Source organism: Aquarana catesbeiana, linkage group LG10 (genome assembly GCF_042186555.1).
Source record: "Aquarana catesbeiana isolate 2022-GZ linkage group LG10, ASM4218655v1, whole genome shotgun sequence".
In the NCBI taxonomy this organism is placed as follows: Eukaryota; Metazoa; Chordata; class Amphibia; order Anura; family Ranidae; genus Aquarana; species Aquarana catesbeiana.
In genome coordinates this window covers 218054690-218068942 of record NC_133333.1, presented here as the reverse complement: position 1 = coordinate 218068942, position 14253 = coordinate 218054690, and the positions used below count along the sequence as shown (strand labels likewise).

At 40.3% G+C, this 14253-nt stretch overlaps 1 protein-coding gene across 7 annotated transcripts in view; it reads left to right on the top strand.

The window, feature by feature from the left end:
- Positions 1-14253, top strand: part of APLP2 (amyloid beta precursor like protein 2) — a 121908-nt gene that overhangs the window by 95843 nt on the left and 11812 nt on the right. For 4 of the 7 annotated variants that reach the window (XM_073603321.1, XM_073603320.1, XM_073603317.1 and 1 more), the window contains 3 exons: positions 7870-7969; positions 8054-8227; positions 12357-12392. In XM_073603321.1, coding sequence (XP_073459422.1) covers positions 7870-7969; positions 8054-8227; positions 12357-12392 — 310 coding nt within the window. The remainder of the gene's footprint in view (positions 1-7869; positions 7970-8053; positions 8228-12356; positions 12393-14253) is intronic. The other 3 variants (XM_073603322.1, XM_073603319.1, XM_073603318.1) reach the window with 1 other exon arrangement.

Sequence of the window (14253 nt, the reverse complement as noted above, 5' to 3'; positions counted from 1 at the left end):
ATCTCCTCACAAGGGAGACCAGGGCAGGTAATCAGGGCACTGATCATTAGTGCCCTAATTACAGTGGTGCCCATCAGTGCAGGTTATCAGTGCTTACGAGTGGGGCATATTAGTGCCACCTAATCAGTGCCCATAAGTGCCGCCTCATCAGCGCACATCAGTGAAGGAGAAAAATTACTTATTTATAAAATTTACTGACCAAAAACTAAAACTTTTTTTTTTTTTTTTTTTTCAAAATATTTGGCCTTTTTTTTCTTTTTTACAAAAAAATAAAAAATAAACAACCCAGCAGTGAATAAATACCACCAAAAGAAAGCGCTGTTTGTGTGAAGAAAATGATAAAATTGTCATATGGGTACAGTGACACCCATTTGACGGTTTAAAGTTTAAATCATTTATTTTTGCTAGAAAATTACTTAGAACCCCCAAACATATATATTTTTTTAGTAGACACCCTAGAGAATAAAATGGTGGTTGTTGCAATATTTTATGTCACACTGTATTTGCGCAGCGGTCTTTCAAATGCAATTTTTTTGGAAAAAATTACTTTAATGAATTAAAAAAAAAAATCTAACCAGTAAAGTTAGCCCATTTTTTTTTATTTGTATAATGTGAAAGATTTTACGTCACGAGACTCGTGATCTTTTTATTCTAAGCAAAAAAAATCGTGATTCTCATTTTGCCCAGAATCATGCAACTCTAGTTGGACGATTGTTTCGATTAATCAGTTAATAACCTTAAAGTGTGGTGTATAATTTAGTTAATATGTAAAGTTGAAAAAAAAAAAAGGCATTTTTTTCTTAAGTATCTCTATGTAGTGATAAATATAAATAACCAACAATATGGGGAGTTAGGGAGCAAAATATCTAATCCACTCTGAGAATAACAGACAGAAGAGATATACTGTATATACTATTAAAGGAGATATACTGTATATACTATTAGAGGAGATATACTGTATATAGTATTAGGAAGGATATACTGTATATACTATTAGAGGAGATGTACTGTATATAGTATTAGAGGAGATGTACTGTATATAGTATTAGAGGAGATGTACTGTATATAGTATTAGAGGAGATGTACTGTATATACAATTAGAGGAGATATATACTATTAGGCTTCATGTACACGGGTTGTTCAACCTCTCCTGAAAGATTTAACTTGACAGCTAGAAACTGGCGGCTAAAAACGGGTGTTTAGCCGCATTTACATGCTGTGTTTAGTTGCGTTTAGCTGCGTTTGCGGTTGGAAAAAAATTTTTTTTATTCATTTTATTTTTTTTTTTTTTCAAAATAGCCAAAAATGAAAAACGCCTGTAAATGAAATGCTGCCAAACGCGAGTTGCCGCGTTTAGCTAAGTTTGGCGTTTGAAATGCCTCTAAACACAGCTTCTGAATGCATTTTTTTCGGGTTCCAAAAAAAGCCTCTAAACATAACTGCCTAGAAACAACTATAAACAAACCTGTGTACATGTACTGATAAGATAATATAGAGGAGAGTTCAGGAGCAGTTGAAAAAAATAGCAGACTGCTCCTAAACGTCCGTTTTCCAGCAGCAGTGTACATGAGGCCTTAGAGGTTGAATCTGGTAAATATCTCGGATCATTTTTTTTTATTTAAAGAAAAAAAAAAGTTAGACTGTTTTGCAGATTTTCAAACAGAACTGTAATATAGTATATGCTGGCCATACAAAAACAATGTCTTCCTTAAAAAAAATAAAATGTAATTTTAAGAACGTTCGTTCAATTTTCTAATCGTTAGTGGAGTCAAATCGACGTTCGTTTTCAACCACAGTGACGGGAAAATTTAGAAATAGAAAACTTCTCGGTCAAAGGAATTTTCAGAAGGTGTATGTGGTTTTCATTCAGAAATTACATTCATTTTAAAACCGAATGTTTGATTTGATTGTAGCCGTTGAGTACTGCTTGGACCTTGAAGAAGGGGACATACCCCGAAAGCTTGTCCTGAAAAATTGTATGTTAGTGCAAATAAAAAAAAGTATCACGGACAGTACTCAATTTTCTCTAAAACAGAATGTTAAAAGCAAGTGACATTTTCAAACAACATTCTTTCATTCAGCGAATGTACAAAGATTTTTCGTATGAATATTCTCGTCTGAAAATTGATCGGTGTGGCCAGCATAAGGCTCGCTACACACCTATGCAGTTTGCTTTTGCTTTGTTTCTTCTGTGCATTTTGATTTTTGCGCATGTGATTTTGCTGCGATTTGCTTTTTTTTTTTGTTTTTTTGACCAGTTTTGTTGGGCAAATTTAAAAAACACAGATTTCTGCAGAAACGCATTACTTGCTTTTCTTCAGCTTCTCCATTGATGTCTATTGAACCAAAAAAGCACCGTTTTGTGTTGAAAAAAGTCCCTGACCCTTTCCAAATACCCAGAGGCTGAAAAAAGCATAGATGTGAACGTGTCCCATAGGAAACCAGGTTAAATAAACTGTAGTGGGTTTCTGCAAAAAGCACCAAAAAATACATAGGTGTGAACCAGGTCTAAGACGGTTAGTAACATAACCGGGGTAAAAAAAAAACTAAAATTAGGCCTTTTTATAGTACAAAAAGAGCAAATAACTACTGTAAGGGGTTCCTTTTTTTTTTTTTTAACCCAATTATGTTACTGAACCCGATTAATCGATTATGAAAATAGTAATCGATTAATTTCATAATCAATTAGTTGTTGATTAATTAATTAGTTGTTTCAGCTGTAGTCTGAACTCCAGAGTCCCTGTGTATTGCACGAGGCTATGATGAGGTGAGCAGAGCATTCATGTTCATGGCAGTGCTGGGGAGGGATCGATTGTCCCAGCAGCCCTCCTGTTTATGAGCAATCAGTTCTTTAGAACAATGTAATGCTTGCTCTTTGCCCTGGTAAAGGCCTTCCTGGCCTATCACAGCTTCATATTACAAGGCTGGCCGTCTGTATATTTTCCTATAAAATGTAAACATGTCAGGTGAGAATTCCTCCGCCTATGTTTGTCTTTGCTCTTTGTATTGCGTACCATGGCTCCCAGTGCTGCAGGTGTTGCATGCTGCTAGCTCCCCCTAGTGGTGCAATTGTCATGACTCCAAAGCAAACTCCATTCGTCTTGAGCATAAAATGGCTGCTAAGACGTACATTATGACGTTTATCCATTGCAGTCCTGCTATACACCTAGGAAGGTCCCATGCAGATTTCCTTCATCTTCCTGGGGTAACATCAGTATCCTCATCTCTAAGAAAAAAAGAGGCATGGTAGGCGCGAAGGCCTCTGTTAGACAATCAACTGCAGTAATGATAATATTAATAGTAAAAAGTCCAAAAGAGTTCCAGAAGAGGTCCGTCACTAGGGCAAGCTGATCCCAGTGCTGAAACAGACTCTATGGTACATAGAAGATACAAAGAAAGGAAAAAGCCGCTTTAAGTGCAGTAAGACCAATACATTTATTAAACCCAAATAAGTGCCACGCACAATTCCATTGTTATAAACAAGCTCATCATGAATGTGAAGGTCTGGGGCGCCAAGCTGGACAGAAGCCAGAGAAGGAACGTTGGGGGTTCCACTGTTGATGCACCCAGGACAAGTAAGAGAGGAAGTTCCTTGTTCTGGGTGCATCAACAGCGGAACCCCCAATGTTCTTTTCCTGGCTTCTTTCCAAATTGGAGCCCCAGAACTTCACATTCATGATGAGCTTGTTTTTAACAATGGAAATGTGAGTGGCTCTTATTTGTGTTTATTAAATTTGTTGGTCTTACTGCACTTAGAGGGGCTTTTGCCTTTGGTTTTTATCTTCTAATGCCACATACACACACGACCGGTTTTTCCGTCGGACCGAAGTCTGAGGGTCTTTCCAACGGAGTTCCGCTGAAACGGACTTGCCTATACATGATCGCACCAAAGTCCGTTCGTTTAGAACGTGATGACGTACAGCGGAACTAGAAAAAGGAAGTTCAATAGTCAGTAGCCAAATGGCTGCCCTTGCGTCGTTTTTGGTCCGTCGAACTAACATACAGACGAGCGGTTTTCCCGATAGGAACTGAGTCCGTCGGAAAGATTTGAAACATGTTCTATTTCTAGGTCTGTCAGATTTTTCGAAAGAAGAGGTCCGATGAAGCCCACACATGATCGGAATGTCCGACAGAATCGTTCCATCGGACCTTTTCTGACGGAAAGTCCACTCGTGTGTACGCGGCATAAGCCAGTGTTTCTCAACTCCCTTTTTTTTTCAGTCAAGGCACCCTTTTAAAATGAACAAACCCGAGGCACCCCATTCTAAAATGTAAAAAATGAAACATACACAGCAACATCCACACATGCAGGACACCTAATGTTAGTCGATTTATTCATCCAAAGCAAAACAAACCTTTGCACATTGGTACAGATTAGTATTTTAAAGCGGTATTAAACTCTCTACTACCACGTGTACCTATAGGTAAGCTTATAAGAAGGCTTACCTGTAGGTATTGTGAATATCTCCTAAACTTGCACTGTTTAGGAGATATGTAGAGTGCTTGCAGCCGAAAACCTCATTGGCGCATGCGCTCTGAAGGTCCAGCTTACAGTGCTGGACCTTCAGAGCTGGTACCAGAAACGGCGGCTCCAGCACGCATGCGTGGGAGTGTCGTCATCGCACCCCCAACCACTCATGTAGCCAGAGGCCGTGAACCCAGAAGGAAGACTGGGTAGATTTCAGCGGTGACATTGCATAAGTTTCTTATAATGTGGTAGTATGCAATGAATACTAGCACATTATGACTGCCTTATTAACCGATGACATCATTGGTTGTTGGGACTCCAGCAGCTGCCAGGTTGTAATGGTGCATATTGAAAACCTGTGGCTTTGTTTAAATTCGAGTTCCAGACAGTTTTTTGTGTTTTTTATTAAAAGTCGGCAGCTATAAAAGTGTAGCTGCTGACTCTTAATAAACACATACTCACCTGTCCCACAATGATCCAGCAACGCGGCCGCCGGAATCTCAATCTCTCTCTCTCTCTCTCTCTCTCTCTCTCTCTCTCTCTCTCTCTCTCTCTCTCTCTCTCTCTCTCTCTCTCTCTCTCTCTCTCTCTCTCTCTCTCTCTCTCTCTCTCTCTCTCTCTCTCTCTCTCTCTCTCTCTCTCTCTCTCTCTCTCTCTCTCTCTCTCTCTCTGCAAGTGTGGGCACCCGGCTGTGACAGCTTGCAGCTTTACAGCCAGGTGCGCACTGTGCATGCGTGGGTTGCGGTGGGTTGCGTTGCACCCCCTCAATTGCCGGGCAGTCTTCTGAGACGCGTCCCAAAATATTGCAGGAAGGGGGAGAGGAGAATGGGAGCAGGTACCTGTCAAAACTAGGTACCTGCTCCACAGCCCCCCGCAAAATAAAAAAAAAAAACAAAAAATGACATGCCAAATATGGGTGGAATGCCACTTTAACTAAAAGGCAGGCTTCATCCACCCGCTGGCTTGCATACAATTATACAAAATTCAGGCAATTTTTAGGCATTTTACCAAGGCACCCCTGAAAAAAATCTGAAGACACCCTGGTTGAAAATGCTCGTCTAAGTATCCTCGTCTCTGTAGATGTTATGGCTCGTTATAACCCACAATGACTCTTCAAGAGCAAATGTAAAAAACAAATTCAGTCCTCATGGGACCTATACAATCTAATCATTCAGCATCCTGACTAGCTTCAGAATCATTAGAGGGGCTATTTAAAATGAAAAGCGCATACACAGATCAGTGCAGTTCTCATGTAATCGAACCTTCTATACCCGTGAAACAGTATCTGAGTGGAGAAGTGGTGTAACCCTTTGCATGTCTTCTGTACCCTTTCACTGAGGCTCAGTTCACATATGAGCCACATTCGGCTCACAGCAGGGGTCCGGTGCGTTCTGGTTCACCATTATCGGGTCCGATTTCAGCCCGGGCTGAATTGGAACCTAAAACGGAACACAAAAGACGCACAGACTGCAAAACGCACCAGGCCTGCTGCAGAGAATATGTGAACCGGCTCCATAGAGAGCCGGTCAAAATCTCCTGCTATTGCAAATTGGATACGGAGATCCTGCATCCAATTTGCAATGTGTGAACCCAGCCTTAATCATTTTGGAAATTTGTGTCTTTAAAAAAAAAAAAAAAAAAGACCTCACAATAAATTAGGGTTGTCCACTTTTTTAAGACCGAGTACAAGTACCGATACTTTTTTTTCAGGTACTCACTGATACCGATTACTGATACTTTTTTTTTTTTAATGTCACGTGACAGTGTTTTTTTGGGGATTTTTTTTGTTTACTATTTTTTTTTAGGAGGGAGGGGGTGGATGGTGTCTGTATGTTTTTTTGGTATTGGTTCCGATACTAGTATCGGTATCGGGACAACCCTACATTAAATTAGTATCCGGTATCTGCTGACATAAATTTTGGGCCTTTTTGGGTGGGAGCTAGGAAAATCATTAAGAAAATTGATGACACACATACAGCGGCTAGATGCTTAATCGCTGCTCGATGGAAACAGACATTTCCCACCCCCCTCTACTTTTTCTGCCCTTCTACAACAGGTTAGAGAAATTGCATCCATGGAATATTCTACAGCTAGATTGCGCAATATCCTAGTTAAAGTAGACCTATAGGCAAAACTTTTTTTTTTTTTTTCTTTTTGGATAGATTAGGGGAGGGTTATAACCTCTGTCAGATTTATTTTGCCATCTGTGTCCCATTGGGGAGATTTCCTTTCACTTCCTGTCTCGTAGCCAAACAAGAAGTGAGAAGAAATCCCTGTAAATTAAGGGAATTCCTTGGGAACCCCCAGCTCACCAGAACTAGTGTCCCCATAGGAAAATTTCCCCTCCTATTACTTTTCTGGGGACAACCCAAAATTTGTGATTTTCTTTTACTTTTCAATGATAATGGTAAATAGGACAAATGGAGAGGGTGAATCTCCCTAACGGGGACACAGACAGCAATAAAAACTGACAGGTGTACTAATCTCTCTTCACTCTATCCAAAACTTAAAAAAAAAAAAGTTTTGCCTTTAGTTATACTTTAAATTTTTAATGCAGTTTGGGATGCCTGGGACGTTTATGTAACATTTCAAGCCCCTTAATCACCTTGAGCTTTTGCACACCGTGTGGACTCTTTCTTTCCTTCTTCCTTTCTGGGGCTTTGTGGTCTATCCTTTTTTTTTTTTTTTGTCTATTTTTAATTGTTTTTATAATATTTAGCTCTCATATACCATGTTCCCGTGTTGTAGTAATTTCATGCTTTATGGGATATAATGCTCCTTTTTTTGTTTTTGTTTTTTTTCTTGAATTTTGTCTTGGTACCGCGTGCTTTAATATGGGATGACCTGCTCTTGGCTTCTTGCTGTGGTCTTGGAGTGGGTCACCCCATTTGTTATCTTCATTAAGTTGGAAGTAATGTTCAACTGCTCGTAATTGTCACCTATGCAGCCGTATACTGCATTGATTTCTAATACATGTGGTATATTGCTCTGGATTTTTATTTTTTTTTCTCTTTATTAAATTTGAAACATTTTCTTTAAATTAAACAGTTATAAAAAAAAATAGTAGCAGGTGACATCTGATCACATCAGTGTTTCATAGCATGGCACTGGCAGCACATATCAGCCTGTAAGATGTGCCACACAATACACACAGACTATGCCAAGCTGTCCATCGGAAGTCCCATAGGTTTGTAAGCTCTGGCAGAGGGCTCTTGGGGCTTGCCAACTCATAGAAGGGGCCACTTCAGGCACAATTGGGAACGTATGTGGGTATCTGGGGCCTATGTACGGATGTCATTATTTTCCACAAATTCTGTATGTATGGCTCTTCACTTGCCTTTTTACAAAGACTAAGACCTGATAATCCTCACATGGTGACTTATTGGTGTGCTGCGTTGCAGGTGATGACCCATCTCCATGTTATCGAAGAACGGATGAACCAGAGTCTGTCCCTCCTCTACAAAGTGCCATATGTGGCTGAACAGATCCAGGACGAGATTGGTAATTGTGCTCAGTGTTGTGGGACTTCTGCGTCAGTGTTTGAGGGGTGAGGCATGTCATACCTCCTATTCTCTTCCCGTATAGATGAACTCCTGCAAGAGCAGAAGGCAGACATGGACCAATTCACGTCCTCTTTCTCCGAGTCGCAGGGTGACGTACGGGTGAGCTCTGAAGAAAGCGAGGAAACTCCTGTGAGAGAGGGAAAACCATATCGGCCTTTCCAGGTCAAAACATTCCCAGCAATCACCGAATCTGAAGGTATTTTACAGTTTGCAGTGTACTTCAAGTTGGGGCATGCTGTAGCTTCACTGGAGCTGGAGAGGATGCAGATGACCTTATTGTACCCTCCATAATTAAGTGTAATGAAAATATATATATATATATATATATTACTGAAGAGCCCTGACATGCCAGCCTTTTATTTATTACCATACTGATGAGAATTATACAAATTCTGATTACAGCAATATCCAGACCACCTTCCGCCTTCCTGGCTTTTTTTGTTAATGAAAGTGGGACAAGTGGAAGTGAGGTGCTGGATTCAAATTATCAATAAATCAATCAGATTGTGATAAGGCACAGTGACTCTGGTAAGGCTGCGCAAATGACTATAGAGTCTCAGAGTGCCAAACAAAAGATTTTAAAACTTGATATTTGTTTGCAAAAAAAAAAAAACTATAACAGCCAACCCATTTTGTGGGTTTAAAGCTCTCCCCCTCAGTCCTACAAAATTGACATAAAAACATATGAAATCATATATTGTTTCAATTGTTCCCTTATTAGTGTAAGAAATTTCAAAAAACTAGACAATGTTCAGCGGATATCAACTTGTATATAAATATAAAAAAAACTTACAATATTCATAAAAAACAAAACCATGAATCGAATCATATCAAAATCCAATAATACAGTAAAGAATTTCCATTATTTTATGGTAAATTATAATAAACAGATTTTATGTATAATTGAATTCAGTCTTTTTTATTCAGAAGTACAAATTGATAGCCATTGAGGTTCAGTTCACATTTATGCAGTTTGTAATTGGTCTATTTTGCTGTGCGCTTTGTTTCGAGTTGCGGTTTTTATTTTTGGCCAATTTGTTGTTGGGCAGATTAATAAAAACGCAAAATCGCGGTAAAAACACACCTACGTGCTTTTCTGCAGCTCCTCCATTTGAAGTCTGTAACACAAAAAGCACTAATTTGTGTTTTTTGAAAAAAAAAAGTCCTTGATCCTTTCCAAAAACCCAGCAGCTGAAAAAAGCATAGATGATAAATGGACTGTGGTTTTTGCAAAAAGCACCAAAAAGGTGTGAACCGAGCCTAAATGAATCGGCTCGCATACTGTGCCACATCCTTACTATTAATAGATCTGTATGAGCAAAAGTTTTAAGAGGCAGGACTTTTGAGGCACCACAAAACTAGCGCTCTGTTTCTATAAAAACAATATAGCTTTATTTATACAGAGAGATAAAAGACATACAACAAAAAACCTCTGAGATAAAATAACAAGAGCAGTATGGATATTAATACCCCAAACTTAATATAAATATCATCCTCTTAACTGGAGCACATATACTTAACCTGGGGAAAACCTCTTTATTCTAACAATCATTTACTCCTCTAGTGGTTGTGGTTGATGGTTCAGCTCAACGCATTTCCCAGAATTGAGACAGTCCGCTTCTTCAGGAGCTAAAAATTCAATTTGCCAAAAATGTACCCCCTGTGCTTCCATGGGCTACTGACACTCCTGGGTTTCTCTGATTTTTTTTTTTTTTAAGGTGAGAAATTCATCCTGACAATATTCAGCGAATGTATGCAAATAAATATATAGGTTATAAAAACAAACCCTTTATCAGTCCATGCGCTGGTCAGAAAAAACTTCCAAGTCCAGCTGGTAATCTAATCTTAAAAGAACAGAAACACATCTTCTGTCACTAAGGGCGCTGAAGCTCTCTTGTTAATCCACTGGGTGGTGGAATGGGATCTATGCAAAGAAAGGAAAAGAGCGCACAACCGCCCTAGTGTGATACTGTTTATTCAAGCAAATGATTAAAACCTTCCATAGATTTCACTCATATTTACTGTTATAAATTGGGGCATGTAGTACATAAGTCCTCCCCTCCCAGGTGGTCACTGCAGGGGGTGACAAGTGGACGGGGAACATCCAACCTCCCCAATGCCAGATGGTAGCTCACAAAACGTCCGGCGTAACCTCCGGCATGTGCTCCAGACCGTGCATGTGCCCGGACCAGCCGGCGTCACTCTGTGGTGATCAACCGATGGGGAAGGAGACCAGAACGTCAACCCGCAAGGTGGCAATGCTATAAATGGCCTCCTTTATCAAGAAGTATAGGTATATGATCTCCTCCATGTAAGTGTATGATTTCTAACAAGTTGATTTTGGTTACTTTAGCGCAAATTGACCCTTTAGCTCCTGAAGAAGCGGACTGTTTCAAATCCGGGAAACGCGTTGAGCTGAATCATCGATCACAACCACTATAGGAGTAAATGATTGTTAGTATAGAGGGGTTTTCCTCAGGTTACTTATGTGCTCCAGTTAAGTAGGTGGTCTTTACGCAAAATTCTGGGTCACACCATGAATTGCACAGGAATGCATTGCGAGTTCCTATGCGATTCACATGTGATCCAAGTGCAGTGTGATTTCAGCCCATTCATTTGAATGGGTTGAAATTGCACCAAAAGTAGTGCATGCACTACATTAAAAATGCACAGCAATCAGATTGCATGGTAGTATTGTGCATGCGATCTGGTGCAGACAAAGACACTACGTTTGCAACCTACATTTGGGGTGTCAAGTTAACACGGACAACCGCTGCAGATCGCACGTGCAGTGTGTTTTGAACACGGTGCAGGAAATGCGCACAGAACACACTTATACATACCAGATTGCAGAACCGTGCGAAATGCACAGGAGGCTGAAACCTGCTGCAGGCCAGTCAGGCAGTACCAGAGGTCATATTCACATACTGTTGTTGAGGACGGCTGAGTAGAGTCTGGATATACATTTTAAGGTGGATGTTGCCATTAAATGCAGACTGGTCCTGGCCAAAGGATCTGTATAACTTCAATATGTCAGTAGTTGGAGATGATTTGCAAACCCTGAGTTATAGCAATTTTGCTTGAGAAGTTTTGTTTTTGTCACTTTTATATAGCTAAACTCTGGAAATTAGCCAAAAACTGCTCATTTAGTCTAGTGGTCCTGGTTTAAGGTGGATTACTTACCCTATGCCTCCGTCCAGCAGACTTCTGCACTGTTCTCTTTTATCTGAAGCTCCCCCAGCATCTTCATGTACAGTGCAGGACTATTACCTCTGTATTTTACGTGGAGAACCCGTGAGCATGTGACACCAGTTGAAAGCGCCTTAGAGATGTGGCAGCACTGGAGCGGTCGCATGGATAGAGGAAGCCTGCTGGAGCCAGGAATACTGTAATCCATCTTATCCCTGCACCCTTAGACTAGACCAGGGATATGCAATTAACGGACCTCCAGCTGTTGCAGAATTACAAGTCCCATGAGGCATAGCAAGACTCTGACAGCCACAAGCATGACACCCAGAGTCAGAGGCATGATGGGACTTTTGGAACAGCTGGAGGTCCGCCAATTGCATATCCCTGGACTAGACTAACAGTTAACCCTTGCAGTGGCGGGATGCTACCACTTCAAGGGTAGGTTTTGTCCAATTACTAGAGTTCAGCTTTTAAGGGAGTTTGCGTTCAAAAGATTGACACCAGGCATTTCACTGCATCATGTTTCTCCATGTTGATTCGTATTACAATGTGATATTTAAAGTGCCTTGAGTGCTTGACTCCATGAAGTCAAACATGCATAGGGAACACAATCGTGATTTCTCACTGCTGCTGATTTGGTGATGCCATCCTAAATGTACAGTGTAGAAGTGATGTCGGCATTCTTACATCTTGTCCTAGAACATGTATATAAAGTGTGTGTATTCTGTGTGTACGCATCTGTATCCCTTACCCATTTTTATTCACAGCTAGATGTATGTAGACCTCTGGACCACATTGCACTTTGTGTAGCCCATGTGACCTTCCCCCTCCATCGCTCTGTCAGTGTGCTCTGTATGTGATGGAAAGGACTCACTCCCACAATGCCGTGCTGCCGCCATCGCTGCCCCTACACTTACACACATTGTGCTGCATGAACCCTCCTTCCTGCCAGAGCCACTGGAAAGCTTTGACCACAGCGGCGTGTCGCAGGGGGCGGGCACTTGACTGAGCTCACGCGTGAATCCTAATGCTTCCACAAACCTTTTAGTTATTTTTAATCTTTTTTCTGCTTTTCTATCTTTTTTTTTTTTTTTTTCCTTATTCCCCATTTCCTCACCCCCCCCCCCTCTGTCTAGAAGCGTCACAGGACTCCTACCTGCCAGTCAGAAAAGGTTGGTTGTTCTCTCGCACTGTCCCCCATCCCATCTGTCACCTCAGTTTGGTTTCCATAAGTTACCCTTTTACCGTCTGCTGAAGACAGCAATTCCAATCTTCTTCCACACAATTAAAGGGTCGGCCTAATGGAAAGTGATATTTCATTTATAGGTGGAGCTTGGTGAACTGAGGCGCCTGCTTTTGGGTACGCCAGCCAAAATTCTAACGCTCAACCCTGTGGTGGTCTCACTCGCCTTGGGGTGTCTTCCCTCCTCTTGCTGCTTTCTTTTGTTATAAAGTAAAATGGGAAATCCAGCAGGAAGAGGGGAACCTCATAAATGATGTTTAGACTCTGGAACACAGGCGGAGTCCACCCTTAATTTAAGATGTTCAGATCCAGGAACACTGAATCCACCAAATTCTGAATTGTCACCTTCTGCCAAGACTGACCTCTTTCAATCTAATCAATGCTCATGGTGATCACTTAATTCTGGTTCATGGTTCTCTTCGGTGAGTTGCTGACTTCCATCTGGTGAAGGGGTGTTATTCCTGCTCCCATTTCTCCTGTTATCATCCAATCTCTAACCATCTCTGTATGATTTAGGAGTGGGTAGACCAAGGGTGTGCTTTAATTATTCCTGAGCTGCAGCCATGTGATGAAGTGAGAGTACGTAATGCAGCATCCATGCCGCAGGGGTTGTGTGCACCTCTGTAGCATCTCATGTCATATCCTGTGTACCCACAATACCAGCTACATCTTGTGTTGGGTTTGAGGTTTAAGTTGGGGTTCAGATATTTAGCATCATATAAGAAACTATGCCATAACTAATAATATATTGTAATCAGAAACTCTACAAAGAAAGATCAGCTGGGTCTGGTCTGCGCACAGAGCTTAGGATAAATAGCAACAATATATTGCGCAAGTTCTCATGCCAGTTGCAATGTCACAAAGTCAAATTCTCCTGATCTGCCATGGAAATGACAGAAGTTCATCCAATAAGATTCCAGGGCACCCAGTCTTGCAGCTTAGCCATAAAGAGAGGAGCTCTTCTGTACAAAAAACACAAAGTGAAGGAGCAGAGAGTACCAGCATAGTGTAGTCCTCTTTAAATAATAAAAAAAAATATATATATATATATATGCTGTTCCTTTCTTTTGTGCATTAACATGTTAACTATTGTATTAGGATTGTTATACTAAAAAGATAATTTATAGAGATGCACCAAATTTCGGTGGTCGAAATATATCTGGGGAAAATTTAGTTTTTTGAAATTTTTGTTATAGAAAAAGGTGCCGATAATGGCGCCGAAAACGCACGCAATTTTGCCAAGATTTTACTGTGCTTATGGTGTGTTTTTTCTTATAGGTCATGTGACTCAAAAACCGTATCAAAAACGTAACACGTGTGCGTTTTATTGATGGGTTTTCAATGCATTTCAGCAGGGAGGTGCATGTTTTTTTTGTTTTTGTTTTTTTTCTGACAAAAATGCAGCAAGCAAGATTTTTAACACCACAATGGAAGCACAGCAGACCAGTGTGAAGACATGCATAGAATTTTTAAAGGGTTGCCTTTTTCCTGAGCTTTTCTTGTGCTAAAGGTGCTGCTAATGGGCGACAAAGAAAAAAAAAATATTGTTAACTTCATGATATAAAAAAATTGAATATAAAACAATATTTATATTAAAAATATATATAATATAATTTTATATATAAAAAATCTTTTTCTTTTTTTATTTTAACTGTAATTTTCGGTTTCGGCCACGTACATCCTGAATAATTTTAGTTTCGGCACAAAAATTTCCATTCGATGCACCTCTAGTTTAGGTGAACTATTTTTGGTGCAGTTTTATAGAGTAGAATAGGCACCTCCTATAGCAG